This window comes from Theobroma cacao, chromosome 2 (genome assembly GCF_053813885.1).
Source record: "Theobroma cacao isolate CCN51 chromosome 2, ASM5381388v1, whole genome shotgun sequence".
Classification (NCBI taxonomy): Eukaryota; Viridiplantae; Streptophyta; class Magnoliopsida; order Malvales; family Malvaceae; genus Theobroma; species Theobroma cacao.
In genome coordinates this window covers 8,534,854-8,562,173 of record NC_142640.1, presented here as the reverse complement: position 1 = coordinate 8,562,173, position 27,320 = coordinate 8,534,854, and the positions used below count along the sequence as shown (strand labels likewise).

Sequence of the window (27,320 nt, the reverse complement as noted above, 5' to 3'; positions counted from 1 at the left end):
TACCCCCACCCAGATTTAAGTTTCCAAACTCATATAATTTATCCATCAACTTTTTCCTTCTATGAATAACCCTAAATAAATGCAAGAACCCATAACAAATACCTTGATGTCATCTCTGCACTTTAGGATCATGAGAAAGTTGGTTGTCGATATAGACCTCGATGGCTTTGGAGAGCTGGACGGAGGGATAGCTAAATCTAAATCGAGATTTAATTTTGAAATTTTAAGCTGAATGACGGGAGAGCAGAAAAAAAGAAACTGAGACGCGCTTTCATTTGGATTAATTGGATTAAAAGGTATTCTTGTTAAGTCATGCCAAAAAATGGCTAGAAATAGTTAAAATTATAGAGACAATCATTTTTGAAGTGACCTTACTATGAAGGTCATTTCCCACAATTTCCTCTAAAAAAAATTAGAGCCAAGCAAAAGTGATAATGTAGGATAAGCACAGGACAAAAGATTACAATACAGCTATTTTGTGAGGAAGTTCTTGGTGCAAGGTAAGTACTAATACCATATGCAATCAGCACCAACAGCTTCATGGACAGACTTGAAACCATCCCTCTCTAGGCACTCAGCAAGTTCAGCCTGCAAAAACAGCACAATCACAATAAGCCAAACAAAATATTTAACAAAAACAATAATTCATCCATTTGAGCAATTGGCCATTCCCGACAACTTAATGATCCCAACCCAACATCAGCCCTCCAAAAGTCGAAAGATACCCCAAAAGCATACAAATTGAATGCAAAATCCAGGACTCAAGAAATATCCTTAACTTCTTTCTTAAAATGACACTGATGAAACCTGAACTAGGATAAAGACATGAGCATTTACAAGATTATGATATTTCACCAAGTCCCAAAAAAGTTGCAGTTCCAAATAACAAACTGGTGACAGATATGCCATCAGAGAAGACGACACATTTTTTGTCAGTGTATAATGTTTTATACCCTTTAGGATGTAAAGGAGAAAGAAAATAAATAAATATAGAACTCATAAAATTAAAGGAGAATACCTTCATTTGAGGAATTAAGGCAGGGCCTCCATATGCAAATGCAGTATAAAGCTGAACAAGAGTTACTCCAGCCCTTATTTTATTGCATGCATCCTCACCACTATATTGAATGCATAAATCAAATTAATGGTGGAGATGAAAATAATAACAATAGCAGCAATGGTGATGACGATTATGATAATAGTGACATCATCTATATAATAAGATGAAGGTAATGATCATTCAGTATCCTGACTTTACCTGCTAATACCACCACAACCTATTAATAGGATCTTTCCTTGGAAAAAAAGAATGCATATCAAACTTATAAGTTAAAAGATATGACCATTTCAAGACACTAAATCACACAGATGTTTAGAAATAGAAGATAGGACCATTAAAGCCAAAAGCTCCATTACTTTATGAGAACTTTTTATTAAAATAGACAACATACCCTTGTTAGAATATACATTTCCAAGTTTTCTATCCTTCGTGGAAATATGATTGTTATTGATTACAATCCTTTCCAAGTTTTCTATCTTTCGTGGCCTTGATGACTTGATTGACTTTCTTTGTATTTTGTTTTTCGGTTTATTTTTTCTAAACAATATTCACGTTTTCATTATTTGTTTTTTTAATTGGCCAAACACCATTCTCGTTTTCTTTGTTTGTTTCTTTTTTTTTTTTTACCCAAACACGTTTTGTTTTTTTTTTCATGTGAGAACGAACAATTAAAAGCAATGGATATTGATGAGAAAGTAGTTGATGTACGAACAACTTAAAGCAATGGATATTGATGAGAAAGTAGTTGACGTGTTTGGTAAGATTATTAATGGTGAATGGATTCCTTTCTATAGCTTGTTCATGTAGTTAAGCTATAATTCAGGCAATTAAAGCTTGCTTATAGTAATACTTAAATATTTGTTTTGTTAAAGAGAGTCAAAACGGATCAAAAGAATTGTTGATCAGCTGACATGTAAACAATTGATGATGTAGAGCTTGTTTATCTTAACGATTTGTTAATACAGTAAAAGTTGAAATGAGTTTAATTAAACAAAATTAAAATGGTGAAAATATAAAAACCTTGGATACAACCATGGCGTGGATTGTTAGTTATTATAATCGTTTTCAAGTTTTCTATCCTCCATAGCCTTGATAACTTGGTTGGCTTTCTTTGTTTGTTTCTTTTTTTTTTTTTTTTGGCCGAACACCGTTCACGTTTTCCTTTTCTTTGTTTGTTTTCTTTTATTATTATTATTTTTTTGTTAAACATGTTTTCTTTGTTTTTGGTTGACCGGTTGACATGTAAATAATTGATGATGTAAAGCTTGTTTATCTTAACAATTTGTTAATACAACAAAAATAGAAATGGGTTTAATTGAACAAAGTTAAATTAAAATGATGAAAATATAAAAACTCTGGATACAACCATGGCCTGGCCTGGATTGTTAAAATTAAAACCCGAGTTTTTCCTTTCTTATGTACTAAGGCTAAGACTAAGGAGAACCCAAACCTTATTTTGCTTTATTCTTCTTGTTGATAAGTTAAACACAATCATAAAGTCGTCTTATCTTTGAAATTTTCTTCATCTTCTTTACTCGTGTAGCATCAAATTAAAGATTCATCATACCAAAAATCATATGTAACAATAGGTTTACAAGAGACAATGAGAAAAATTATACAGTAATTTTCATATTCTAAGTGTTGTACTGATACATGCATTTCCTATCTTATTGATTAGTCAGTTGATGCATACAGTCTAGATGCAGACAGCAGCGTGAATCACCTTATATTTGTATTACGTTGCTCTAATTGTAAAGCATCCGCTCTGCATCTTTTGCTGATGCTATGCATGTATGGTTCCACAAATCATCTCACAAGTCACGTCAGCACAACTCCCAATTGAGTTGCCATACATGGTAGAAAATGCTAGACGCAGTATTTCATTTTTAAGGTTAATGTTGGTAATTAATTCAGAACTCTATATGTTAGCAGTCTAAATGGTTAACTAACTCTATAAAGGGATGTTGGACTTCTCTCTAGAGATAAATAACATGCAACATAATTTGATCGATTGTATTAATACTATCTGCAATCAGCACCAACAGCATCATGGATAGACTTGAAACCATCCTTCTCTAGGCAAATTAAGACATTGGTTGACAAATTAAAGAGAGGCTTCAAGCTTAAGCCACCAGATTCTGCAGAGACTGGATTTTTATTTATGGGATCTGGTCTTGAAATGGTTGTGTTTGATATAATCTAGAAAACAGAGAAAGTAGCATGTCAGGGAAGAACACTAAAAGGAAGAGAAACAAAAAATTAATGCACACTGATACTATTCACTCTGAACCTTATATAGAAAAAATGAAGTAAACAAAAAAGAAACTATGACATCACAGCTTCTTAAATCACACCATTATTAACATTTAGACTACTACTGAGCAATGCTCTTTCATTGCATTTAGAAGAAATAATTCATTGGGAATATTATTCTTTAAGAAAATGCAACTTTCTTTACAGATTAATGTAAGGACTAGAGTAAAACTTGTTCCATTTGTCCAAAATGTTAGTGAAAAAACAAAAAGGTCATATATGAATACAAACTATAAAAGCATATGAGTTAGAGATATGACTGAAATGCACCATCAAGTGAGAAAAGTCTAATCGCACAAGACATGGACAAGAAATATAGAAAATTTTAAAGGGGAAGAAAATTACCAATCCATCCAAGCGGAGGGCAAGAGCAACCTAAGATCAAAGAAAAAGAAGAATAAGAACATTATATAGGCAAGCGATGAAGTAGTATCTAAATGCAAATAGGACATACGGCTGCTATATCCTCTAGTCTTCTTTAGACAAGTCTGGAGCAATTTTAACAAGCAATGGAGGAGGACCCTCCTCTCCCCATTGCATTTCATCACGAGCAGCTTGAACCTTTGACGAAAATGCAAAGCAAAGTTGAGAAGATCAAACTTCTGCTGTAATATATCAGAAAAGGAAGATTAAGTTCAGAGCCAGAGATCTATACCTTCTTAACAAGATCCTTCAACTGTTTCCTTCCCTGAAGCATACGCAATCTAGGAGTGTTTGGTGACGAAACATTAATAACCTTAGAAAGTAGTGCAAAAGGAGGTCAATATTATGGCATTTAAACAATTGAATTGTACGGCTGTTTTAAACAAAGAAAAACTCAAGGAAAACTTCTTGTAGTAATATTACAAACCCCCTCCCCCCCGCGAGGTTATATCAGAAAACATATTAATATTTTGAAAAATATGTATCCACCTCCCTCCTTAAAGAGGTAAGCATAGGAAATTTCAAGGGAGCAAGTCATGCTAAGCAACATTTTTAGATAATACAAGTTACCAATTCTATCATTTATCTTGTGTGAAGATTTTGTACTCATAAAAAACATGGAGAGGAATGAATTAACCAAAATAAAGAATATAGAACTACCAAGTAATCGGCATACTGGGATAATGTGTGAACTCCTTGAACATAATCAGCAGCAGCAGCATCACTTGTCTTATTCTTTCCAAGATTGAACCCTAGAATTCCAGGACCAGCTTTGCCCCCATGGTTGGCTTCATCACTGGAGGGTGATGAAGAGCTTGAAGTCTCCAACTTCCTCTTACCATGCTGGGCACCCAATCGCCTTGCAACAGCAACAATTCCTTCACTGTTGAACCCACACCGATTGATGATAGCACTGACGAATAAATCGAGTTAGATAAAATAGAAAATCTTAAACTCCAAACAACATGAGTTCAAGCAATCAAATCTCTCAGAAAAACCACATTAAATTATTGCCTGCTCCAATCCAATGCCACCAAACAAGCAAGATCATAATTAAAAAAATTGTAGAAAGGGAGATTAGGCATTCTCACCCTTCTTGTCGCAATCTAAAGATGCGTGGCATTGGGTTACCCTCCTGTGGAACAGGGGTTACCGAACCAACTTCCACAAAGCCAAAACCCATACCAAGTAAGCCTTCAACAGCTTCTGCATTTTTATCAAAGCCAGCAGAAAGACCTATAGGGTTTGAGAACTTCCTTCCTCAAACTTCTAATCCCAAAATCGGTGGATCAGGCCTCTTCTCCCTAGGAACCGAACCACGAGCGGCAGCTGAAACAGCTAGTGTATGGGCAACCTCTGCATCCAAGACCCTAAGACACTATCATGATATCACCTCTGCTCTTTTAAGATACTGAGAAAGAAATGAACGGTGAGACAAATAGAGATTTATTTTTAAAACTTTTATATAGATGGTAGGATAAAAAAAAATTAATTTTTTTTAATTTATCTAAAATTATTTTAAAAAATATTGTTATTAAATTATGTTAAAAATTGATTAAAAATAATTAAAATTATAATAAAAGATATTTTTGAATTGAATTTGTAAGAAAAGTTATCTTTCATAATTTTCTCATAATATTATTTAATAGATTTATAATAATCGTACGCTTACTGAGGTAGTTTATAATTTCTTAACTAATTCTCAAAAACACAAATATCATCAATAAACAATAAATTAGATAATAATAACAGAAAATGATACAAGAGATCCTAAGGTTTAAAAATATTTTATAACTAATTAATTTTAACCATTAATGAAATATTTTTAAGTATTTCTGCAACAATTGTCAATCAATATTTTATCTCTAAGAAATTGTACGCATGCAGCCAGACACATAAAATTGTAACTTAGTTCTATTAATAATGCTAGTTACTGATTATCGACAATTACATGGTCTTTTTTTTATTGAGAATTGTTCTAAGGCTAGAAGGCCAGGTGGCATTGATCACAGGAGGTGCTAGCGGTATTGGGGAGTGCATCACAAGACTCTTTTGCAAGCACAGAGCTAAAGTTATCATTGCTAACATTCAAGGTGAATTAGGCCAATCCTTATGCAAAGATATTGGTCTTGCAATTGCATCCATCGTGCATTGCAACATAGTCAGAGAATCTGATGTCGAAATTGTAGTTAACACCGTAATTTTCTCCCTAGTGCCAGCACACAAAGATGGCAATAGTGTTTTGGGTGCTTAAATAGCATGTATTGAATAGAGTGGTAGGAAAATTGACTTCCATAGTTTTCAAATTTAATCAAAGTACGTGGAATACTTGGAACATATTTTCAGTATAAAGGGAGAATTTTGGAGTACCTCTTTTTTTAAAAACGTGGATGTCACTTGTTTAATGATGAAGGTGTTGGGTAAAGCTTTAATGATTTCTCATGCTCTGTTAATAAATACTCACCAAACTTGAATGCCTCAATAATTGTAGATCTAAAGCCATGCTTTTCTCAACAAATATTCTTTAGAAAAAGAGTTAGAAGACATTGTAACAAAGATAGCTTCACTGAGAAAGCGTGAAGCTGAAGTACGAGAACAATTAGATATCTTTATCAATAATAGCTCTTTTTTATGGAATATGTAATTAACTAGTCTTTTGAAAGCTCATTTGAGCTAGTGCTTTGCTATTGGTATATCGTATTTCTTTTTCTTTTTGCAATAATAATAATGTTAAACGCTTGTTGCGTACTTATTCACATTTCACATTGTATGCGGTCAAAGGGGAACTCCCAACTTTACATTAAGGAGATTAACTCTAACCTGAAGTGAAGGAGATTAATTCACCCTTTTAAATAAATAAAAGTGAAAGTTGTGGCCAATTTGTGAGTAATAAGCTAAGACCAAAAATTGAGCGATAAAGCTTGTGGCCAATAGTGTAACATCATTACAGAAAAATTATAAGCGATAAAGCTAGTGGTTGGAATATGAACGATAAATTATGGTCAAAGAATGAGAAGTAAAGCTTGTGACTGAAGTAAGAGTGATGATCTATGATTAAAGAATGAGCGATAAAGCTTGCGACCAATAATATAATATAATTATAGTCAAAATATAAGCGATAATGCTAGCAGCTGAATTTGATTTTTTTTAATGTCAAATTGCAATTTATAAAGAAATGAAAAGTCAAAATCATAGAAATATCATACATGAGTGAGAAGCGAATTGTTGTGGACCCTATTATTCTTAATCAATAATTCTCCTGCTTACATCTTCTTGTGGAATATTCTACGCAAGCCTCTACATTCAACAAGTGATGGTGGAACTGTTCATCTTTTCCTGTAAGATAGTTTCTTTTTTCTAGTAAGCTTTTTCCTAATGCAATCACTCATCCCTAGTAGAGTCACCAAAATGTAAAAGGGGTTCTTCTAATAAGAAGAAGAAGCATTGCAAACTAGTAAAAAGATGTGCCAGATGAGGTAAAGAGAAAAATCGGAGTAGTTCCTGTAGTTCTAAGTATTGTGGCAGGTGAAAGAGAATTATGAAGTAGAAGATAATTAAAAAGAGAAGCTCTAAAGAAGAATGTGTTAGCTTTGAGCCAAAAGAGAAACCCCCATAAATGAATTGTGAGGCTCTATATATAGTGCCAAAAAAGGTGGTTACTCAATAATAGGCTTTAATACGCCTAATGAATGTCATTATTATGAAGAAATTTAATGGGAATAACTGTTAATGTAACACATTATATGGACATTAAAGTGGTGATTTTATGGCATATAATATGAGTGACCGTTGAAGTAATTTGATGCGATAAGCCTTGTTCTCAAGTAGAAGGTAATAGAGAAAAGGTAGATGAAAAAAGCTATATGAGAACAAGTTTAGAGAAAAAAGAGTATGTGAACATGTATAAAAGAAAAAGGCGTATGTGAAAAGGTACATAAGAACAAGGTAGGAGGGTGAAACATATGTACTTCAAGAAAAAGTTAACATGAAGACCTCTTAACTCTCTACATTTAAGCCACCAAGCCAAACTCTCTGAAACATCCCAAGATGAAAGTAACCCATGATGAAACTAAGTGCTCTAGGTTTTCAATTTTTTAAGTCATTGACAATTGTTGGTGTCTTGGTCGAAAGGGGGCGTGGATGGTGTGTAAAAGAAAAACTACCCTTAGTAGAAGTTTGAGGTTGTCTAAGGATAAGATTGAGATCAATTAGATGTTTAGGGTGCAACAACTTCCCACTAGCATCCCAAGTTACACCAGCTTGTTTGCACAAAGCTGTAATCAAAGAAAGGAACCACAAGCCTTCATACTTTGATTGTGCAGTGTGAGTCATGGCTTTGTAAATTACGCAACCAATATCAATTGTGCATCCAATCATGATGGAATGAATAAGAATGGCTCAATCTTTTGTGACGTTACTGGTACGTGTGGTAGCAAGTAATTTGGAAGCCACAAAATACAACCATATTTTAGAAGTTGGTTTCATCACATTCCTTTTGAATGAAACAGGTTCATTATTAAAAAATTACCATTGAGCACCCACCTCACAAAGTATATGAATGATATCATCCCAATCTTCATGCTCAGACAAAAATTGCCCATAGCCATCGTTGTCAATATTAGAAGCTTCATAAAATTTATTGATGACATGGCTCTAGAATGGAACTAATTACCTCGCATAGAAAGAAAATCACTAATAGCTTCAACAACGTTAGCGTAAAATTCTCTTACTAGAGGGATGCTTGCAACTGCTAGCAAGGCACAAAATTTTTGCTAGTAGTGGCTCTCAATCATTGGTTGAAGGTCAATGTGTGTAATCAACCCTTGATTCAATTCTCGTTCAAGTATTGTAATTTTGTTAGCAAAAGAATTGGTGTCTAGCCATAGCATTAGCTGACACAAATCTAGTATAATCAAACAAACCATTAGAATTTTGTCTTAATCGTTCGGGTGCCATTCATAAATTTCCTATAATTAATTCTCAACCAAAAGAAAAGAAAAATACCAACAAAACACAATAGACCACCAACGATATTAACCCATATGTCTTCTCATCATAATAAAATAATGCTTGTAGTATCAAGTAAAAATCCAACAATTATAATATTTCTAAACTACTACGCATAGGAAAAAATAATTGAAAATCAAGAAACTCACCCATATTCCCAATTTCAACATACCCTATAAATGTGAAGCACAAATCTAAACAATCTACCATACACATAAAATAACTAAGCACATTGTCTCAAGAATCATCAATACTCATCACAAATTTCCAACAAAATAAATAATGGAAAATAAGTCAACAATATTTCTTAAAAATAAAAAAAATAGATATAAATATATAAATATGAGAAAAAATATGGAAACTTACTTAAAAGTTAGAGCAAATTTGTTCCAAAATAAGTGTGGAAGGAAGAGATTGATGTGGGTAATAGGTATGGAGAAAGAAAGATGAAAGGGAAATAAGGGTAGGGGGATGAGTAGAGGAGAGACGGAGAAGAATTGGTGGGAAAGAAATGTGAAAAGTGTAGAAAATTGCACTAAGGGAAGAAGGGTAGGGGCGCTGAAGTAAAGGGGGAGGGGTTCATATAAGGGGCATGTATGTGTTGTGGGTTGTCCATTGTTGGTAGCCCCCAATAGAGAGGGGGTTAATAAATGGGAGGTGGTTTCTGGGTAGTGGGTTACCCTTCAATGGCAGCCCATAATAGTGGGGGTCATGGCCTACCCTTTGTGGGAGCCATGGTTCATGTTATAAAAAGCCACGAGGCAGAGGCCTTGTTTTCGGAGCAACGAGGCCTTAATGGGTTTTTTTTTTTTTTAACGGGGTCGCGACCAACCTTTTAGGGGCATCGCGGCCTACGTTGTTGGGTCTTGTTGGGCCGTAGCCTCCTCTTGGGGAAGTCGCGGCCTACCCCTTTTCCTTAAAATTTTTTATTTTTTGATTTTTTTCTATATATGTACCTGCAAAATAAAAATAAAGTGTTAATAATTTAATAATAAGTAAATAAATAATTAAAAGAAAATAAAAATGTAAGTTAGAATGCTTGAGTTGCCTCCCAAGAATCACTTGATTTATTATCTTTGGTTTGACTTTCTCTGATTTAAATTGCATCGATAAGCGTGATTGAGGACCTTTGACAATCGAAATCGCCACCTAATAATGCTTTAATCGTTGCCCATTCACCTTGAAGGTTGATTTATCATCAATTACCTCCACTGCTTCATGGGGATATACTTTCATCACAGTGAAAGGTCCAGATCAACAAGATTTCAACTTTCCAAGATATAATCTTAAACAAGAATTGTATAGGAGAACATGTTGGCCAGGCTCAATACTTCTCCTTATGATTTTTTTGTCATGCCATCATTTTGTCTTTTCTTTGTAGATTCTTGCACTCTCATTGCTTCTTGACGAAATTCATCCATCTCATTGAGTTGCAAAAGACATTTTTCTCTGGCTACTTGAAGATTAAAATTAAGTTTCTTAATTACCCAATATGCCTTGTGTTCAACCTCGACGGGAAAATGACAAGCTTTTCCAAACACCAATCTATAAGGAGACATCCTAATTGGAGTTTTACATGTTGTTCTATAAGCCCATAAAGTATTATCCAACTTTTTGGACCAATCTTTTTTGGAAGGACATACAATCTTCTCCTAAATTCTTTTAATCTCTCGATTTGAAACTTTAGCTTGGCCACTTGTTTGAGAATGATAAGTAGTAACTATTTTGTGTTTCACTCCATGTTTGGCCAAGAATGCCTCAAAATTTTTGTTGCAGAAGTGAGATCCTTCATCACTAATTATGGCTCTAAATGTACCAAAAATGTGTGAAGATATTCCTTTGCAAGAAGTTTATCACTACTTTAGAGTCGTTCCTTGGCAATGCAACAGCTTCAACCCATTTAGAGACATAATCAACAGCAATCAAAATGTATTCATTATTGAAGGATGTAATGAATGGACCCATAAAATCAATTCCCCACACATTAAAAATCAATCCCTACAACCCAGTCACATAATGCCTAAAAATCAATCCCACAATCCCTACAACTCAGTCACACAATGCCTAAAAACCAATCACGCAATACCTACTACTTAGTCTCGTAATGCCTAAAAGATTGTCTCGAAATGCCTAAATCACGTAATGCCTAAATACCAGTCTTGCAATGCTGACAAACTAGTGACATAATGCTTAAATACCAATCTCGTAATGCCTATAAACCAGTAACGCAATGCCTAAAAACCTTTATTTCTCCTATGCCTAGAAACTAATGACTCAACGCTTAAAAACCAATAACGTAATGCTTAATAACTAATTGATTTGCCTACTTTCAGTAGCCAGGTTTAAGTTGCCAAGGTCACATAGATCTCTAATTTACATACATGTTTAATCAATTTTAACCCCTCGACTTTAGGACTTTATTCTGTGAATATAAACCAATAAACCCAACAACCCAAAACACAGACCTTGATGTCATCTCTGCTCTTTGGGACGGCGAATTGAGAGCCAGATGGCAAGATAAATAGCATTTTGTAAGTGACAGAATTTGGGATGCCAAGAGAGAACTAGATGGCTAGATAAATAATAATTTTAGAATTTTTTTTCTAGATGCTGAGATAAGGATAAACGGGACCATTTACTTTGTTTGAAATTGTTTAAAGGGCATTGTTATCAAGTCATGCCAAAAATTGGGTAAAAATAGTTGAAATTATTATGAGGACTATTTTTAAATTAGGCTTGTAAAGAAGGTTATTTCTCACAATTTTCTCTATAATAATTTACCCTTATTAGATAAATTGTTCCTTATTCTTTGTTATTTTAGTTGATATAGTATTGTTAGCATCAAAAAGTAAAAAGTATTGTTTATAATGGGTCTTCCTTGGATATTAGACTATTTACAAGGGTCAAAGGACTACAAAATGAAAATTTTGAGAGTTTTTTTATTGATTATATACTTTTTATTTTTTGATAAACCAATTCATTTTATTAATAATCAAGGGTTAGATATCAAACCGTAACCCTCTTTTGCTCTTTTACAGTTATTTGTAACACCTAACAAACACTCCATGTACCTTACAAGTTGCCCCATATCAAACCTGATGAGATATATATCTAGTGACAAATATTCTTTCACAAACACCATATACGTCCCTTACAATCCCTTTGAAGCCCTATAAATACATACATCGTTGGATCATTGACACCAAACACAAAATATACCAACAACCTTTCCTTTAGCATCATCTAACCATGAAAAACCATGGAAAGATTGTAGACAAAACACTAGTTTGGGAGTCTTTTTCTCCTCTAATTCTCGTTGATCTCCATCGTTCTCATTACCCTTAAATTCTAGTCAGCATTGCACCTTCTCAACAATTTCTTGAGCCCTTCAAAAAAAGAAATGGTTGGATACTAGAAGATGGAAGATGAAAAAAAGATTAGTAAAAGATGGTTAGATAGTCTTTGTAGACACCCTATTTTGTCCAAGGTGTCTCACTAACAAAAATAAAGATAAGTAAAATATTAAAAAAATTAAAAAAAGATAATAATAAAGATAAAAGAAAAGAAAAAAAAGTTTGAATGAAAGCAATCCTAATCTACCAATTTTCAAATTCAATTTTTGAAAAAGAAAATCCCAATCCAAGTTAAGATTAAAACAAAAATGGCCATAAATACTAGCCAAAAATCTGGGAAAGGGAAAATAAGAGAAAGAAAAGCTTTCAGTAAGCAGAAAACTTTGCTTTTAGTGGTGAGAGAAAGAGATTAGTTTTGGAAAAATTCAAGGGTTTCCATTTGATGAAGGGGAAAGAAGGGAGAAAAGGTGTTGTGCATTAGAGAGAGAAAAGCTTGTGTAACAATGGAGTTAGTGTTTTATTTTGGGTTTATATAGTGAAGGTATTAAATGATACCGTTTAAATCATAATAAGAAAATAATAATCAATTGACACCATAGTTTGGTTGCTTGTTTGGATTATAGCTTTGTGTTGGCGCCATAGCTTGGTTGGAGTGCAATTTGCTTTCATCAAGGTCCATTTCAGTGCAATCTTAGTTTGCTTTCATCAATCCATCTTATTTCTTTCTTTTTTTTTATGTCACATTTTCCTATTTTGATGGGTTGAGTTCAAGATTTTTTGTTTTTGTAGAACTCAAATTACTCCACTTTTACCCTTTTAATAAAAGGCATTCTTTCTTTGTCCTTGAAGTAAGATTAGATTCATGCCTTTTGAAGGTTTTCTTTTGTAATTGCCTCATAATATAGAAGGTAATCTTTAGATAAGGTATATTATAAAAAAAAATTCAATAAGCTTAAAAGGGTAAAAAATTGATAATTTCTCATTTATGAAGAAAAAATGAAAGATGGTCATTTCTCATCTCAAACATGATTACTTCCATCGAAAAGCAAACTCTAGAGGAGATAAATATGAAACAAAGGATGATTTTTTTCTTTTTTCCATCATTTTTTTTTTGTTCTTTTCTCTCTCTCTTTCTCTTTTTTCCTTCCTTACATTTTTCAATTCATTATAAGGTTCTATCTGTTTTCTTTTTGCACGACCAACCTTAGCAAATCATGAGACAAGAGACAATTATCAATATTCTTTTTGTTATCATGCTCATCAACACATGTATTTTTTTCAAAATCAAATCCAGAATTTTTATAAATACTAGCCTCATATTCAATACTTGGAAACTTGGAGATAGGTAAAATTAAAGGGATGTAGGGATATGACAACTTAAATTGAAGAGATATGTAAATAAAGAAATGACAATGGAAGAACAATTATGAGAATGCATCATATGTGTCATTTTTATTTAAATGATATGGAATTAAAGCCCATTGTTCAGAAAAACTTTCCCTAAACTCTTAAGCATAAGCATTAAGGATTTAAGTCAATTACTTTGCAAGAGACTCAAGAGTGACAAATAACTCCATGACCCTCTAATTATTCTACTTCAAGCTAGGGGGTCCTAGATTTACCAATGCAATCTCCTAACCATTCTTCAATTGTTCATTACCCAACATGTGTACAAAAAGTTCAGAATGAATGGCTTTACTTGATAGCACTTTCATAATTTCTCATGAAATCACCGTGTCGGTGAAATTTTGGTGGCATTGCCAATTAGCCTTTCATAGTATGGAGTATGCAAAATATTGATAAACAAGATCGTTGTCTTCTTGTTATTGAAAGGTGGTTGGACTTGCACAGCCATATTTCTCCTTCCTTGAGCATACTCTTTAAAACTTTCTGTGATTTTGTTTTTCATGCTCTGCAAAGAAAATCTATCTGTGGCTATGACTATGACGTGCCTATATTGAGATATAAAAGCTCTAGCGAGATCCTTCCAAGATTGGATTCTATTTCTGTCCAATTTGACATACCATCCAACTACAGACCCTGTAAAATTATTTTAGAAGTAATGAACCAAGAGTTAATCATTTTTTTTGTATAAGTAGTCATTCACCGACAATACATAATGATGTGAACCATTAGACATTTGTCCCATCATACTTTTCAAAATCTAGGATCTTAAATTTAGGTGGGATCACCACACCAAGCACTAGACATAACTCTGCAGCATTAATGATAGTATAACTATCCAAACCTTCAATAGCTCTAAGATGTTCCTCCAAATGGTCATACTTTTTTTGTGTCCCTAAAACTCCTTTTCACTTTTTCTGATCTTTAGGATTGTCCAAATAAGACATAGGGATTAGGTTACAAGCATTGACACTTAAAGCTGGCACAATGTGTCCTTAGGTTGATGTTTGATCCATAAGTGGTTGGAATTGGTATGCCTCAATTGGTAGCCCTGAGGAACATGCATCTAAGGCTCCCTTTTGTCATCACTTAAAGCAAAAGGTTCTTTAGTTTACCTTTTCCCTTTATAGTGGTCATATTTTCCATCAATCTTACCATCTTTTCCATTATCACTTCTTGAGTTTTCTCAACCATTTTTATTTGACTCAACTTTTCATTTGCCATGTGTAGACACCTATTTCCAAAAAAATCAACCAAAAATAAAAATAAATAAAAATATAATATAATAATAATAATAATAAAAAAGAACAGAGAAGGGAAAGGATTGAGCGTATGCTCAGCTTCTCTCTCCAGTCAATCATTGCAAGGTATTTAATGCCCCTGAGAGGTAGTTAGATTTGGGGAGAATGGGTCATCTCCGGCTACCAACCCTCCTAGTGCCAGACCTTGTGAAATCATGGTCAGAAGACCATGATTTCACATTTGGATTGTCCAAGAATTTAGACAATCTAGCTCTTAAAAAGGGGTTCTCAAACAAACAAGAGGGGAGGATTTTGAAACAAAAAAAAAAAACCAAATCCAACAACAACAAAAAATTCTCATTTTCTTCAAACAACAAAAACCTGCAAATCAAAAAAAAAATCCTAAATTCTATCAGCCAACTATCCTAGTCACAATAAAAAAAATCACAACAAAAAAAGGCATTAAAAAAAAGGGAAAAAGCCAATGGGTTTGGGTAATGAGAGAGGAGTGGAGCAGATTTTATTTTTGATGGGTTGGGTCTGAATCAAAAGGGGAGGCTGGTGACAAAGCCGGCTAAAGGTAGAAAAGACGCTAATGAGGAAGAAAGAGAGATGGAAAGAATAGAAAAAAAAAGAAAAAGAAAGAGGGGGAGAAAGGAAAGTCGAGAAGAGGGAGAAGAAAGGAAAAGAAAAAGAGAGAGAGAGAAAGAAAGGAAGAGAAAAAAGAAAAAAAAAGAGGGAAAGAAAGGAAAGCCAAGGAAAGAGAGAAGGGAAGATGCCGACCAAAAGGAGAGGAAGAGAAGGAAAAGGAGAAAAAAAGAAAGAGAAAGAAGGAAATGAAAGAAAAAAAAAAGAGAGTAGGAAAGCCGGCCAAAAAAAAAAAAGAAAGGAAGAGGAAGAGAAGAAAAGCTTATGGGCTCTTGTGGATTGAGTTCCTTTGGGCTTCATTGGGCTTACAATTTTGGGTAAGTTTTAGATCTTTGGCTATTTGGGCATGCATGTTATTGTTATTATTAATTTTATTAGTATTTAATATAGTTTTACAAGGTTATAAATATATTTATAAAATAATAAATAAGAGAAAATATATTTAAGAAATTATAATAAACAGAAAACCATACAAATAATAATATATAAATAATATTTTTTAAAAATAAAAGAGGTAATATGGTTAGTCATAAAAAATTATATAAATGAGTTTTTTAGTTAAAGAAAATTAGGATTAGATAAGTAGAATTTATCCATATATGTATAAGTAGAAAATAAATGTTTACATAAAAAGTATATTCACGGTTATAGGATTAGTAACGTAAACTAAAAAAATAAATAATAAATAAATGTTTAGTGAAGAGAGATTTAAATAGAAAAAATGGTAAAATGCCTAATTATAAAGAAATATACTTTTACAAATGAAAGAAAACATAAGATAAAATAAAATATATTTAATCATGAATGAAAATAGGTTAGGTAGGTAGTAGAAATGGAATATTTAAATATATATAGGTGTACATATAAAAAATAACTAAATAAAAGAATGGGATTCAATACGAAATTATTAAATATAAAAATATACATAATATTACTAATTGAGAGAATATCTAACCATATGAGTTGTCGATGATGAGATGTTCATTCGAAACGCGAGAAGTCACAATTTTGAGTGAATTTTTTTAGGTTAGGGATTTTGATTAAGACTCCACCAGTACAATAGAAGGGTCTTAATTCGGGATTCCGATATTCTTAATTTTAAATAAATAAAAAGTCTATATTTACTTAATTACCAAATAATCAAAATATACAAACAAAAGAAATAAGGAATTAATGGTAACAATAAATTTGGTAATCATAATAATAATACAAAAAAGAATAGATAAAATACATATAAATAAACAATAATTATGAAATAAAAAATAATAATAATACTTGGTCTAAAAAACATGATTTTGGAAAATTCATATAGTAAACTAAATAAGTACTTACATAACAAAATACATAACGAAATAAACAATGGAACAATAAGTAAATATAAAATATTTATTCATGGTATATATGCTCACACGGAGAAATAATAAAATAAAGAACAAACATTAAAATTATGAGTGCATCACGTACCATTGTTACATTGTTAAATGTCATGGCATATAGATATATTTTGTATACGAGTATAAGCCCCGATGATGGGACTGTCCGAGAGAGCTTGCGAAGGTGAGTTTCTTTGAAAAATTTTCTAGGTGAAAAGATACCTCCAAGTCCCACCAGTACGATAGAAAGGCTCGAAGAATTTCTTTAATAAAAAGGCTTCCGCTCTAATAAGTTTGCATTCACAAAAAAATATCATTTTTGCTTGCAACCAACTACCCTAATGATGGGACTTTTCGAGAGAACTTGCGAAGGTGAGTTTCTTCAAAAAATTTCATAAGTGAAAAATACCTCTGAGTCCCACTAGAATGATGGGAGGGCTCGGAGAATATCTTTAATAAAAAGGCTTCCGCTCGTAATAGGTTTGCATTCACAAAAAATATCATTTTTACTTGCAAATGACTACCTCGATAATGGGATTTACTCATTAAACTTGAAAAAGCGAGTTTCTCTAATAATTCCCTAAGTGATGGAATATTTTTGAATCACACCAATGTGATGGGCAGATTCGAAAAATATCCTCAATAAAGGTTTCGTTTGGCATTACTCAGATTTTTTGTCATGCATTTCATGATTGCATCACGTGTACGTCAAACCTGTAAAACCAAATAAAACATTTTAACTTGTTAATAGAATAAAAGATTAATTAAATAAATAAAATTAAAGAAACATAAAAATAAAATTAATGGGTTAGGATAATATATGATTAAATGGTACCGTTCGTGGAACGGGCGTCATAGGGTGCTAATCCTTCCTTGTGCATAACCATACTCTCGAACCTAACTTTAAATAAAATATGTAGATCAGTTATCGTTCTTTCGACGAACTAAAATTAATTTAGAATTTCGTTGAATAGAACAAATTTATTAAGTGGCCAATCACACCTACGTAAAAAAGGATTGGTGGCGACTCCTTAAATTATCCCACGTCTAATGGTCGGGTTCTCGGACCCGCACATTACGACACCATGATCTTATTCTAAGACTTGGTTTGATACAAATAATGAATAGGCTCCCTCGAGGTTTTCAGTGGTTGAACTGTTCTTTAACCTTCTTATTGCCATAAACATGGATTAGAATGTGCTTACGCCATAAAATGATGATTGCATTTTTTACAATTATTGATCTATTTACAAACACAAAATGAATATGCATCTGTTTATGAATAATGGTGAATGAATGCATTTCAAGGTATTTATCATGTATACCAAACTTTGTTTGCTCTTCTATGCAATGGGTTGGTAAGGCTCTACTTAGATTTGGCTTCTTATAGCTTACTATATGTTGGGAAAGGTTTCACACAAAGCTAAAGGTTCTTAAATTGTTCCTTACTGACATCCCCTTTAGACTAGTAAAGCGCCTAAATCTTCACTTATTACAAGCTACCAATGAAAAAGATTCAATTTGAGTGGAAGTGTTTTGCATTCCCACACAGAGGTTATCACCTCACGAGAGTAGTACTCTACTTCCTCTTAATAGGATAGAGCCTGGGTATAGGACTCCTGCTTGCATGAAAAAGTTTAGTGTGTGCAAAGGGACATACAAATCTCAAAACAACAAGTATATGCACAAACAAAGTGACCAAAATCAAAACTAAGGAAAATAAAATAGAATATCGAATTAGTTAAGGCTTTAGGATATCACATAATTAATTATAAGCTTAACTCACAAATTCCCCAGTGGAGTCACCAAGCTGTCATAATGTGTAAGTTTATAAACTCAACCGTTTGACTTGAAAGAAGAGTCACCACCAATTTTTTTTTGTTTAGGTGTGATTGGTTACTTAGATGAATCTATACTTTTTAATGAAATCCCAAGCTTGACTTAAGTTCATTTAAAAGGATAGGTTCTTGTCTATGAAACAAGCTAGGTTCGGAAGTATAGCTACGTGTGAAGAAGGTGTTAGTACCTTCACAATGTCCACTTAACATGGTACCTAATTAATTATATGTTATCCTTTTAGCCTTAATAAATCAATTTTAAATTCTATATCTAGTTTTATTTTTTTTAATTAATTTTATATTTTATTATTTTATTTTATCATTTTTACAACAAAGAAAAATCCTTTGATATTGAAATGTCTTTTGAATACTCCAATACTTATAGTAGAATTCAAAAGAATTTCTCACCTAGAAATTTTCTCGAAGTTATTACTTTTAACCTTATCGAAATTTCATACTCAGAGAATTTTTATTCAGTCCTTGACTTATCTTATTTATTTAATTTATATTTATATTTATATGTTTCTTCAAATAAATAAAAATCTCTTGATATTGAAATGTCTCTTGAATACTCTCATACTTATGGTAGAATTCAAGAAAAATTTCTCACCCAAAAATTTTTAAGAAAATTATCCTTGATAACATTCTTGAAATTTCTTTATCGGAGAATTTTTTTTACTCATTTATTTATTTATGTTAAACTTATTTTACATGTTTATTTCAAATTTATTTTTTTATCATTTTGAAATAAATAAATATCCTTTAATATTAAAATTTCTCCTAAATTCCTCAATCTTAGCTTGGATTATAGTTTTAGAGATGACAGTCATTGCCAAAACCATTCTCCTTTTTTCTAAATTTTTTTTTTTTTGCGTGGTCATTACCCTTTTGGAAGAATTGTTTTACATTAAGTAGAGCACCTAAAAGAAATTTTCTGAATATTTAGCCCAATCAAACAATATGCCTATGAGCCCTCATACTAAACTCTAATGCATTCAACTTGGATAGTATGTGGAGATGGTTTTACTGCTTTGTAATTTTTTTTTTTTTCTTTCACACTTCACAACTCTGGCGTCCCATGGTAATACTACTTTTCAGTCCTCACTAGTTGCTCTGATACAAAAAGATTGGAGTTTAAGGCTGGCAATTCTAAATTAGTCAAAAGACTGGTTACAACTCAAGCTACAAGAAGCCCATTGCAAGCTTTCAATCATTACTTGTTATGTTGAGTACTTGTTTATCATAGATCATAGCTTAATTAAGGACAATAGTCTTATAAGTACATTCAGCCCAGCTAAATCCCACACCAAAACATTCAACATGAATAAATCAATGACATAAATTACACAAAACAAATTTTGATGAAGTCTCTTAGGTTAAAAGAAAGAGACAAATAGAAAAGTTAGATAGAATTGGATTATTGAACTTTTCATGAAAGGCAATTGTTTTCTTTACCTCAATGTAGTAGTCCTCGGCATAGAGAAGAGCTGCAAAATAATCCTGGTAAGTTGAAGGAGACAAGGCTTTCACCAGAACTTCAGGCAGAATATCTCTCTTGATTAAGTCCTCAATGTCCTTGGGAATCTTGTAAATAGGTAATGTATCCTTTGGATCAGCCCAAGTATACTTTCCTTTCCCTTGCTGGTCGATAAAATAAGAAGGTACAGGGGATACAGTTGGCTTAAGGGACGGAAGGGGGTTAGAAGAAGATGAAGATGGCGTGGAGGAGGATGAACTTGGTTTAGAAGATGTTGAAGAGGGTTTGGGAGACCACATAGACGGTTTAGAAGGCGTTGGAGATGATGGAGATGGTTTTGAAGATGCGGGGGGTTTAGGAGAAGATGTTGGGGGTTTAAGGGATGATGGCGATGGACTACAAGGAGCGAGAATCAGCTTAGTTGAAGACTGAGGTGGTTTCGTGGGAGTTGGAGATGAATGAATGTTGTATGTACCAGAACTCCTAGGATTCTGAGGCACTTGATAAATTCTGTCCACAGACTTCAGATACAATGATCCAATTGAACTAGGATTATTTGTCTCTGAACCTAGAACTACCCTGTATTCAACAGGTACATCACTTGGCCTGGACTGCCATGTTGACTCTTTTCTGGTTGGGTTCAAGAGCGATGAACTGAGAGATGAATTTAAGTAATGCTGTGGGTAATTGCGAGTTCTGGTTACTGAAGATGATTCGTCTATGGAAGAACTAGGAGTGGAGAGCCAGCTAGAAAATGTGTTATAAATCCTAGTTGTACTATAAATATTGCTGAAGGAGGTTTCATTGTCACTAACATCACTGCACTCATCCTCACAACTACCATCAACGTGCTCGTCTTCACAACACAGAGCGCATTTCAAGAATTCAAGAAGAAAGGACATTTTCTCCTGCCATCAAAAAGGCATACATTCTGTTCAGAATATTTTAGCATTAATATAAGCTTTCTAAAGAATCATGCTTCGTGAGGTTCCATCCAGGTGACGAAAAAAGGTCGAATCAAGATTTCAGCACGAAAATAATCCTTGTTTTCTTTCTATATATCAGATACTAAAGGACAACAAAATATACGTCGAGATTGAGAAAACTGGAACAAGAAAATGATATCCAGAATTCCAGATTATAGCTTCGCTTTACTTTTCTGGTCTTTTATGAGAAATCTAACAGAGGAATTATAAAGAAATGCAAAAAGCAATATATTACACGGAAAATGGAAATGATAACAAAGGAATAAACTTGTATGGTGGGCATAACGATCAATTCATATTCGATCGCAAAAAGGAAATGGATGACCAAAAGAGAGAAGACTTACCTTACCAGATCAACTTCAGATTCTGAAGCAAACAAATGGCTTAGAATTAAGAACAGATTCTCTGTTCTAGCACAGTTTCACCATAAAATTTATTTTAAAAATAGAAAGGTTTGGAAGGTTTCCACAAGGGTGGGGTCCCTTTTCTTGACATGGCAAGATCAGACAGGAGCAACCTACGAGTACACAGTCAAAAGGAGCTCACTACCCAGTACCTGCTGGGCAAAGGCTGGAGCTGACTTTTATTCCTTGCTTGTTCACTTTGGTCTTCCATACGAGGCACTACATATGTTGCAGATGTTTCCTACTAAAATCTACTTGTACAGGTACAAAGTTGTGGAATTAAACTAAAAGATGTTGCAATACTCCAAATCTTTGTTTGTGGTCTGTCCGCCAAATTGCTCACATCTTGGATTTCAGAGCATCAACCAAGTTGGGTCGATCAGGAAGACGTAGAATTTCCCAGTGAGGATCATCAACCTCAGTAAAATAGCGATTTACTGTTTCTTCGCTAACTGACTGCAAATTTGAAGGCGCCCACTGTCATATATATTCAAAAAGAAACAAAAATCAAATGAATGGAGTAAGCATTGTGCTTAGAATCTTTTTCTTTTTTGAATAGCAGCATTTTATTACTGAAAGGTGATGAACATCATTGTGCTTAGAATCTAACCCAACCCATTAAGTCTTACTTATGAAATACGACACTGTTTGTCCTGTAATATCTTGCAAACTTTGCTTCAGAAAAATCTAACAAATTTGTACTAATCAATTTGCTATTCTGTAGGAAGATGCTTGAGGTGAAACTTTGACAATCATGATTTTTTATTTCAAAAACAAAAAAAAATCTTAGAATATATGTTGATTGTTTATTACTTGAAACTGAAACACCTAGTATCAGAAAAGCAGCAGGAAATCATTCTTTGGTTTGTGTCAAGTATACTTTATTTCAGACATTTCTTCAAGAAAGAGAGGGCTTGCACAACTCTGTTATTAACATCTAAAGTTCCATGTACTGATACCCGTTTTCCCTCTATTGTCTTGTCTTGGAATATTTTATATGTTCCAACGAAAGTAGGATTTCAGAAATGAATTGAATGTATAGTTGCAATTGTATTCAATTAAGTGTTAAAAAATCATTGCAAATAGATCTTCACATAATGGCAAGAGTACCTTGGGTTTATTGTCTTTTTCAATTAGCTTCGCTCTTCCACCCTGCAAGCATCATCAATTTAGTAATAAATTTAATCTTGAAATTAACCAAGGCATCATCAATCCTTCGTCCTTACCTCCCAAAAATCTTTGCTAATAGATCCTCGTAGAATGTTACATACGACTATATACTCAAAACTAAGACATTGTTCAAGTGTTTGTTCTCGCCCTTTCCTGATCTGATCAAAGATTTAAAAAAAATATATTATCAATTTCAAACCTCTTTATTATTACTATTTGAATAAAATATGAACAATAACAGCAAATTAAGTGATTTTTCACTATTTAGAATATGAACAATAACATACTGATCTCAAAAAGATTTTAAGGCTAGTGGGACTAGCAGCTTCCATAGACTTTATTGCCTTGATTATCCACTTTTCTGCTTTATATTTCATTTCCTTCTCCTGCATACAAAAATTATTTTATTTTTGTAATATAATTGTTTAATATATATATATATATATTTGTAAAAATAAGGTGTTAAGATACACTTACAAGCGCTAATAATATGTCTTCAACCGTATTCTTCGAGAAACATTTGTTTATAGTGTCCAATCTGATTTATTAACGCAACTCAAAGGTAGGATAAGAATCAAATATAGAAGGGTTACGACAGAAGAAGGAATTATCAACAATTATCATATAACCTTGCATAAGCACTCTCTCGTTTAATAGGTGCTGCACATGAGAATCTCTCAATTTGTCTGGCAATCTCTGTTGTGTCTGACGTTCCCACTTTATCAAGCTCATTTTCGAGCAAAACTAGGTCCTAACACATGTAAAACATATCATGTTTTTTATTTATGAAAATTTTATGCATACCATTGCGAAAAGAAAATGTAAATCCGTTCAATAAAATTTACCTTGGACAAAACGAAATGAGTTGCAAGTCCACATGCAAGCATTTCCATTCCATCCAACCTTGCTCCAGTTAGTCCCAAATATTCTCCTTCAATATTTGACATCAATTGAACAAAAATTTTAATATTTCTCCTGTATTAGGTTCATGCCCATCTGAAGAGTTTTCCAAATTAATTTGTTACATTCTTAGAGCTTTATTCAGTTATGTGTTCGGGTCGGGAAAGAATCTATTACCGAAATAGCCTGGAAGTCTAGAAAGAAAATAGGACGCTCCAACATCGGGGAAAAGGCCTATTGACGCTTCCGGCATGGCAAACACCTGTTCAAAGTTGGGATTTACATAAATTAATGTTAATTTATTTCTTTCTCAAACTAGTTCAATATACATACATATAAAACAAAAAGAAGAAAACTTACAGCATTCTCCGTAACAATTCTAAACTTTGCATGCATAGATAAGCCAGCACCACCTCCCATAACAACACCGTTGATAAGGGAAATCTTCAGTAATCCGAATTAAAAGAATTAATTAGAAGAGTTAGAGGGATTATGTAATAATTAAAAGAGTAGTCCTAAATCCAACTTACCAAGGGCTTCTCATATGTTGCGAGTAAGTAATCTAAAGCATATTGCTTTCGGTAAAAATTTGCTCCGAAACTCCAATGACCTGATCATTCATTGATCATCTAGGATCTTAAATTATGTATGAACAAGACATAAGTGATAATATGAATATATTTATTATAAATAAGTTAAAAAGAGAATAAAAATAAGGAAGTAAAAATCTATAATTATAGATTTAATTCTGTTTAATAAACAATATGTTGTTTTATTAGCCAAAGGCCAAAGCAGCCACTAGCTCAATATATTAACATAGAAAATGATTAAAGTGCACCAAAAGTAGAAAAAAATTACGAATAAGGAACAAACTAACCTATTATCAGAGCACCAAGTACGGCCACAACATCGCCTCCGGCGCAAAATGCTCTTCCATTGCTCTGCAAGAACAACTTTTGGTCAGTAGTAATAATATTAATGTATCCATGAATATTAATATGGCTTTATTAATATAAGAATGAAAGGAAATTAATTAGCGTAGGTGAAATGGACTATGATGTGTAGAATATTACTTTATTAATGAAGTGGTAGTGGTATAAAGTGGACCAAAAGGCTTCATAGAGAAAATTTCTCAGTGAAAAATATGGTGAAAGTTGTTTACAATGATCGTTATTAATCAATCATAAGGAAAGAATGTCGAATATTTAGAGAAACATTGTAAGTTTACCAAGTATTGATGGTGTTGATAAGTTGGCTGGTAGGAATGAGTGTTGATATGGGTAGTAGGTAATGGTATCATGGTGTGGTTTTTGGTTGGACAAGTGGGTGTTGGATTTTCCTTTGATAGAAGGTTTTTCCTTTTAACCATGGAGTAGGAGATTGGCCAAAGCAACGAGCAATGCTGTTCATTAATGGAACTTGATCTTTAAAAGAAGGCTATTTGAGCGAGAAATAGACTCTTTGGAGGATTTGCTGCGGATGCTCGACCAAATCCATTTGGATAGCGAGGAAGAGCGATAAACTAGTTTGAGAGTTTTGGATAACAAAGGTTCCTTTTTCAGTGAAGAAAGCCACAGCTGTCCTGGGAACACAACCCGTGCTTTAGATTTAGAAGGCCTTGATTTTCCTCAATTTGAAAATATATTATACCCAAAAAGTACAAACTTTCCTATTTTTAATTGCATTCCTATTAAAAGCTTTTTGATGGTCAAAGTTTTTCAATTTGAAAATATTAATTGTTGATGCATGTACTGTGGTCACGATGATGATAGTTGCCATTTTCTAATTTCTTACTATTATTTGTGAATTATATGTGGTTCTGATTTAAAGTGACGGGGATTACATTGAATAATCGTAAAGTTTATTGAAAATTTTTCTCCAATTATGTGAAGATATAATGATCGGTAATATTTTGAAAAAGAAATGATTTAACATGTGTGGAGCTACTTTATGATTTTTATGAATAGCAAGAAATGACCTAGTGTTTAATAGGAAATGGTTGGATAGATAAGATATAGTTTTCTTGTTAAAATTAGATTTATGTTTTGAATCAAAACTATAGAAAGAAATAGAGCTATTGATGAGTTTGGGGGTGGTCAAATCTATGGACTTTTTTTACTATTTGTAAAAATGTTGAATCTCAAAGAGGTATTTCTTGGATTCCTCCTAAAGAGCTCCAATTTGATGCGGATGTGGGTGGTGGAGAGGTTTTGAGAGATTCTTTTGGTTCAATAATATCTTTTTTGGCTCATTAAGAGAGCAAGAATAGAATTATGTTGAATTGGTGGCAATCAAACTGCTTTTCATATTTTTCTTTTGGTTTGGATAAGAAATCTCTTATGGTAGAGTTTGAATTTTATGGTAGCTACATCCTAGGTGTGCAATTTGAACTTAAGACCTTGACAGAAATGAAGAATTTTTAGTGAAACAGATAGGTTAAAGAAGATCCTAAGGAAGGTTGTTTTTTACATACTCTCAAAGAAACAAATTATTTTGCAGATTTCTTAACAAAGTTTGACATTGATAGATTCGAAAAGTTTTATACTTGGTGGTAAGGGAAAGTAAAAACTATCTCTTGCTAAAGTTGATTGTAAATTTATAAAGATGTGTCTTGCTTTATTTTCATGCCTGTTTATCTCAAACTTCTGAGATAATAAAGATTGTACAGTCTACTGATCTTAGTACCATTTATATTTGGTTAAGAGAGAAAAATATTAATCTATCCATATAAAAGAAAGAATGGCTTGGATTCCTGGAAAGTGAAGCAACCCATTGACTAGTCTAAAACAAATTAAAAGATCATTTTTCATATGTTTTTGGATTCTGACGATTAACTACCTTCAAAATCACGAAATTTGTTGTAGAATCTTGCTCATATGCTTGGAAGTTGGTTAGCATTTGACAGATCTGCAAATTAGAGTTCAACAATAATGCCAAGCATATATAAGTTTCATTTTACTTTGAAATTGCATGTAAAAAAGAACAAAAAGTTTAATGCTGATTTAGATTTTTTAACATTTTGATATTTTTATCAAATGAATAGTATAAAAATTTAGTGGATATTATATATAATAAGTAATTAAGTCGAACTTACCATTTCATAACTGAGAACATTTAGCTTCTTTGGTCTGTTCAAAATCACTTTCTTGGCTGATGAATCTCCCTCGAATAGTACCTGCAGATAGCAATACTGAAATTTGTTGAATTTTGAAGTCGTTAAACCAGTTTGAAAATATATACATGGAGAAGAGGGATTCAAACTCTCAACTCTTTAGACAGAGAAATCATGTACTAATTAATAAACTAAATGTTTGAGTTTACTTAATTTATTAACCATTTAATTTAGAAGAATCATAAGAAATAAAACATATTGGAGGATATTTAATGTTAAGGATACAAACTTAGCTCGTCAGTTATTAGTTTATTGCCCATTTTTAAAAGGGTTTATGGCACCACCGAAAAGAAATGATGTTAAAAGGCTAATTAAAAATCATAGATAAATAGAAAGAAAATGTGAGAAAGGAAAAAGAACAAGCATATTGTAACCTGATTGTGCTCTCTTTCCAAGGTGAACGCGAGGGCCATGATGATTTTTTGTGTTCTAACTTCCAACTTAAAAGGGGTATACAACAGATCAAGCAGGTATTCCATATATATAGAGTACTCAAAGCTTGAGAATAGATTCCCAAGCCCAAAATATTAATCGTTGATTAATTTGGTAAT

The 27,320-nt window shown here is 32.8% G+C and overlaps 2 protein-coding genes, 1 long non-coding RNA gene and 1 pseudogene across 6 annotated transcripts; all 4 read right to left on the bottom strand.

The window, feature by feature from the left end:
- Positions 1-357: 357 nt before the first annotated feature.
- On the bottom strand, positions 358-1,467 carry LOC148763988 (uncharacterized). The gene is made up of 2 exons (XR_016024550.1): positions 1,019-1,467; positions 358-588 (listed from the first exon to the last, which is right to left on the bottom strand). It is a non-coding gene; the product is annotated as an uncharacterized LOC148763988 (long non-coding RNA).
- Positions 1,468-2,664: 1,197 nt separating this feature from the next.
- Positions 2,665-8,403, bottom strand: LOC148763987 (dihydroorotate dehydrogenase (quinone), mitochondrial-like; annotated as a pseudogene).
- Positions 8,404-17,377: 8,974 nt separating this feature from the next.
- Positions 17,378-21,039, bottom strand: LOC148763986 (uncharacterized). Its single transcript, XM_088803384.1, has 2 exons — positions 20,116-21,039; positions 17,378-17,536 (listed from the first exon to the last, which is right to left on the bottom strand). The coding sequence occupies exons 1-2, from the start codon at positions 21,037-21,039 to the stop codon at positions 17,531-17,533; spliced, it is 930 nt and encodes a 309-aa protein (XP_088659510.1). The 3' UTR covers positions 17,378-17,530.
- A 448-nt stretch (positions 21,040-21,487) lies between these two features.
- Positions 21,488-27,215, bottom strand: LOC148763985 (putative 3-hydroxyisobutyryl-CoA hydrolase 3). 4 transcript variants are annotated; one of them, XM_088803377.1, is made up of 14 exons: positions 27,144-27,215; positions 26,692-26,772; positions 26,436-26,504; positions 24,475-24,538; positions 24,128-24,207; positions 23,958-24,041; positions 23,775-23,859; positions 23,543-23,628; positions 23,327-23,448; positions 23,175-23,235; positions 22,985-23,083; positions 22,754-22,855; positions 22,638-22,679; positions 21,488-22,004 (listed from the first exon to the last, which is right to left on the bottom strand). In XM_088803377.1, the coding sequence occupies exons 1-14, from the start codon at positions 27,180-27,182 to the stop codon at positions 21,867-21,869; spliced, it is 1,152 nt and encodes a 383-aa protein (XP_088659503.1). In that variant the 5' UTR covers positions 27,183-27,215; the 3' UTR covers positions 21,488-21,866. The 4 variants fall into 4 exon arrangements, with proteins under 4 accessions (XP_088659503.1, XP_088659504.1, XP_088659506.1 ...); XM_088803378.1 differs by having other exon boundaries at positions 21,488-21,983; XM_088803380.1 differs by lacking the exon at positions 26,436-26,504 and having other exon boundaries at positions 27,144-27,204.
- Positions 27,216-27,320: the final 105 nt, after the last annotated feature.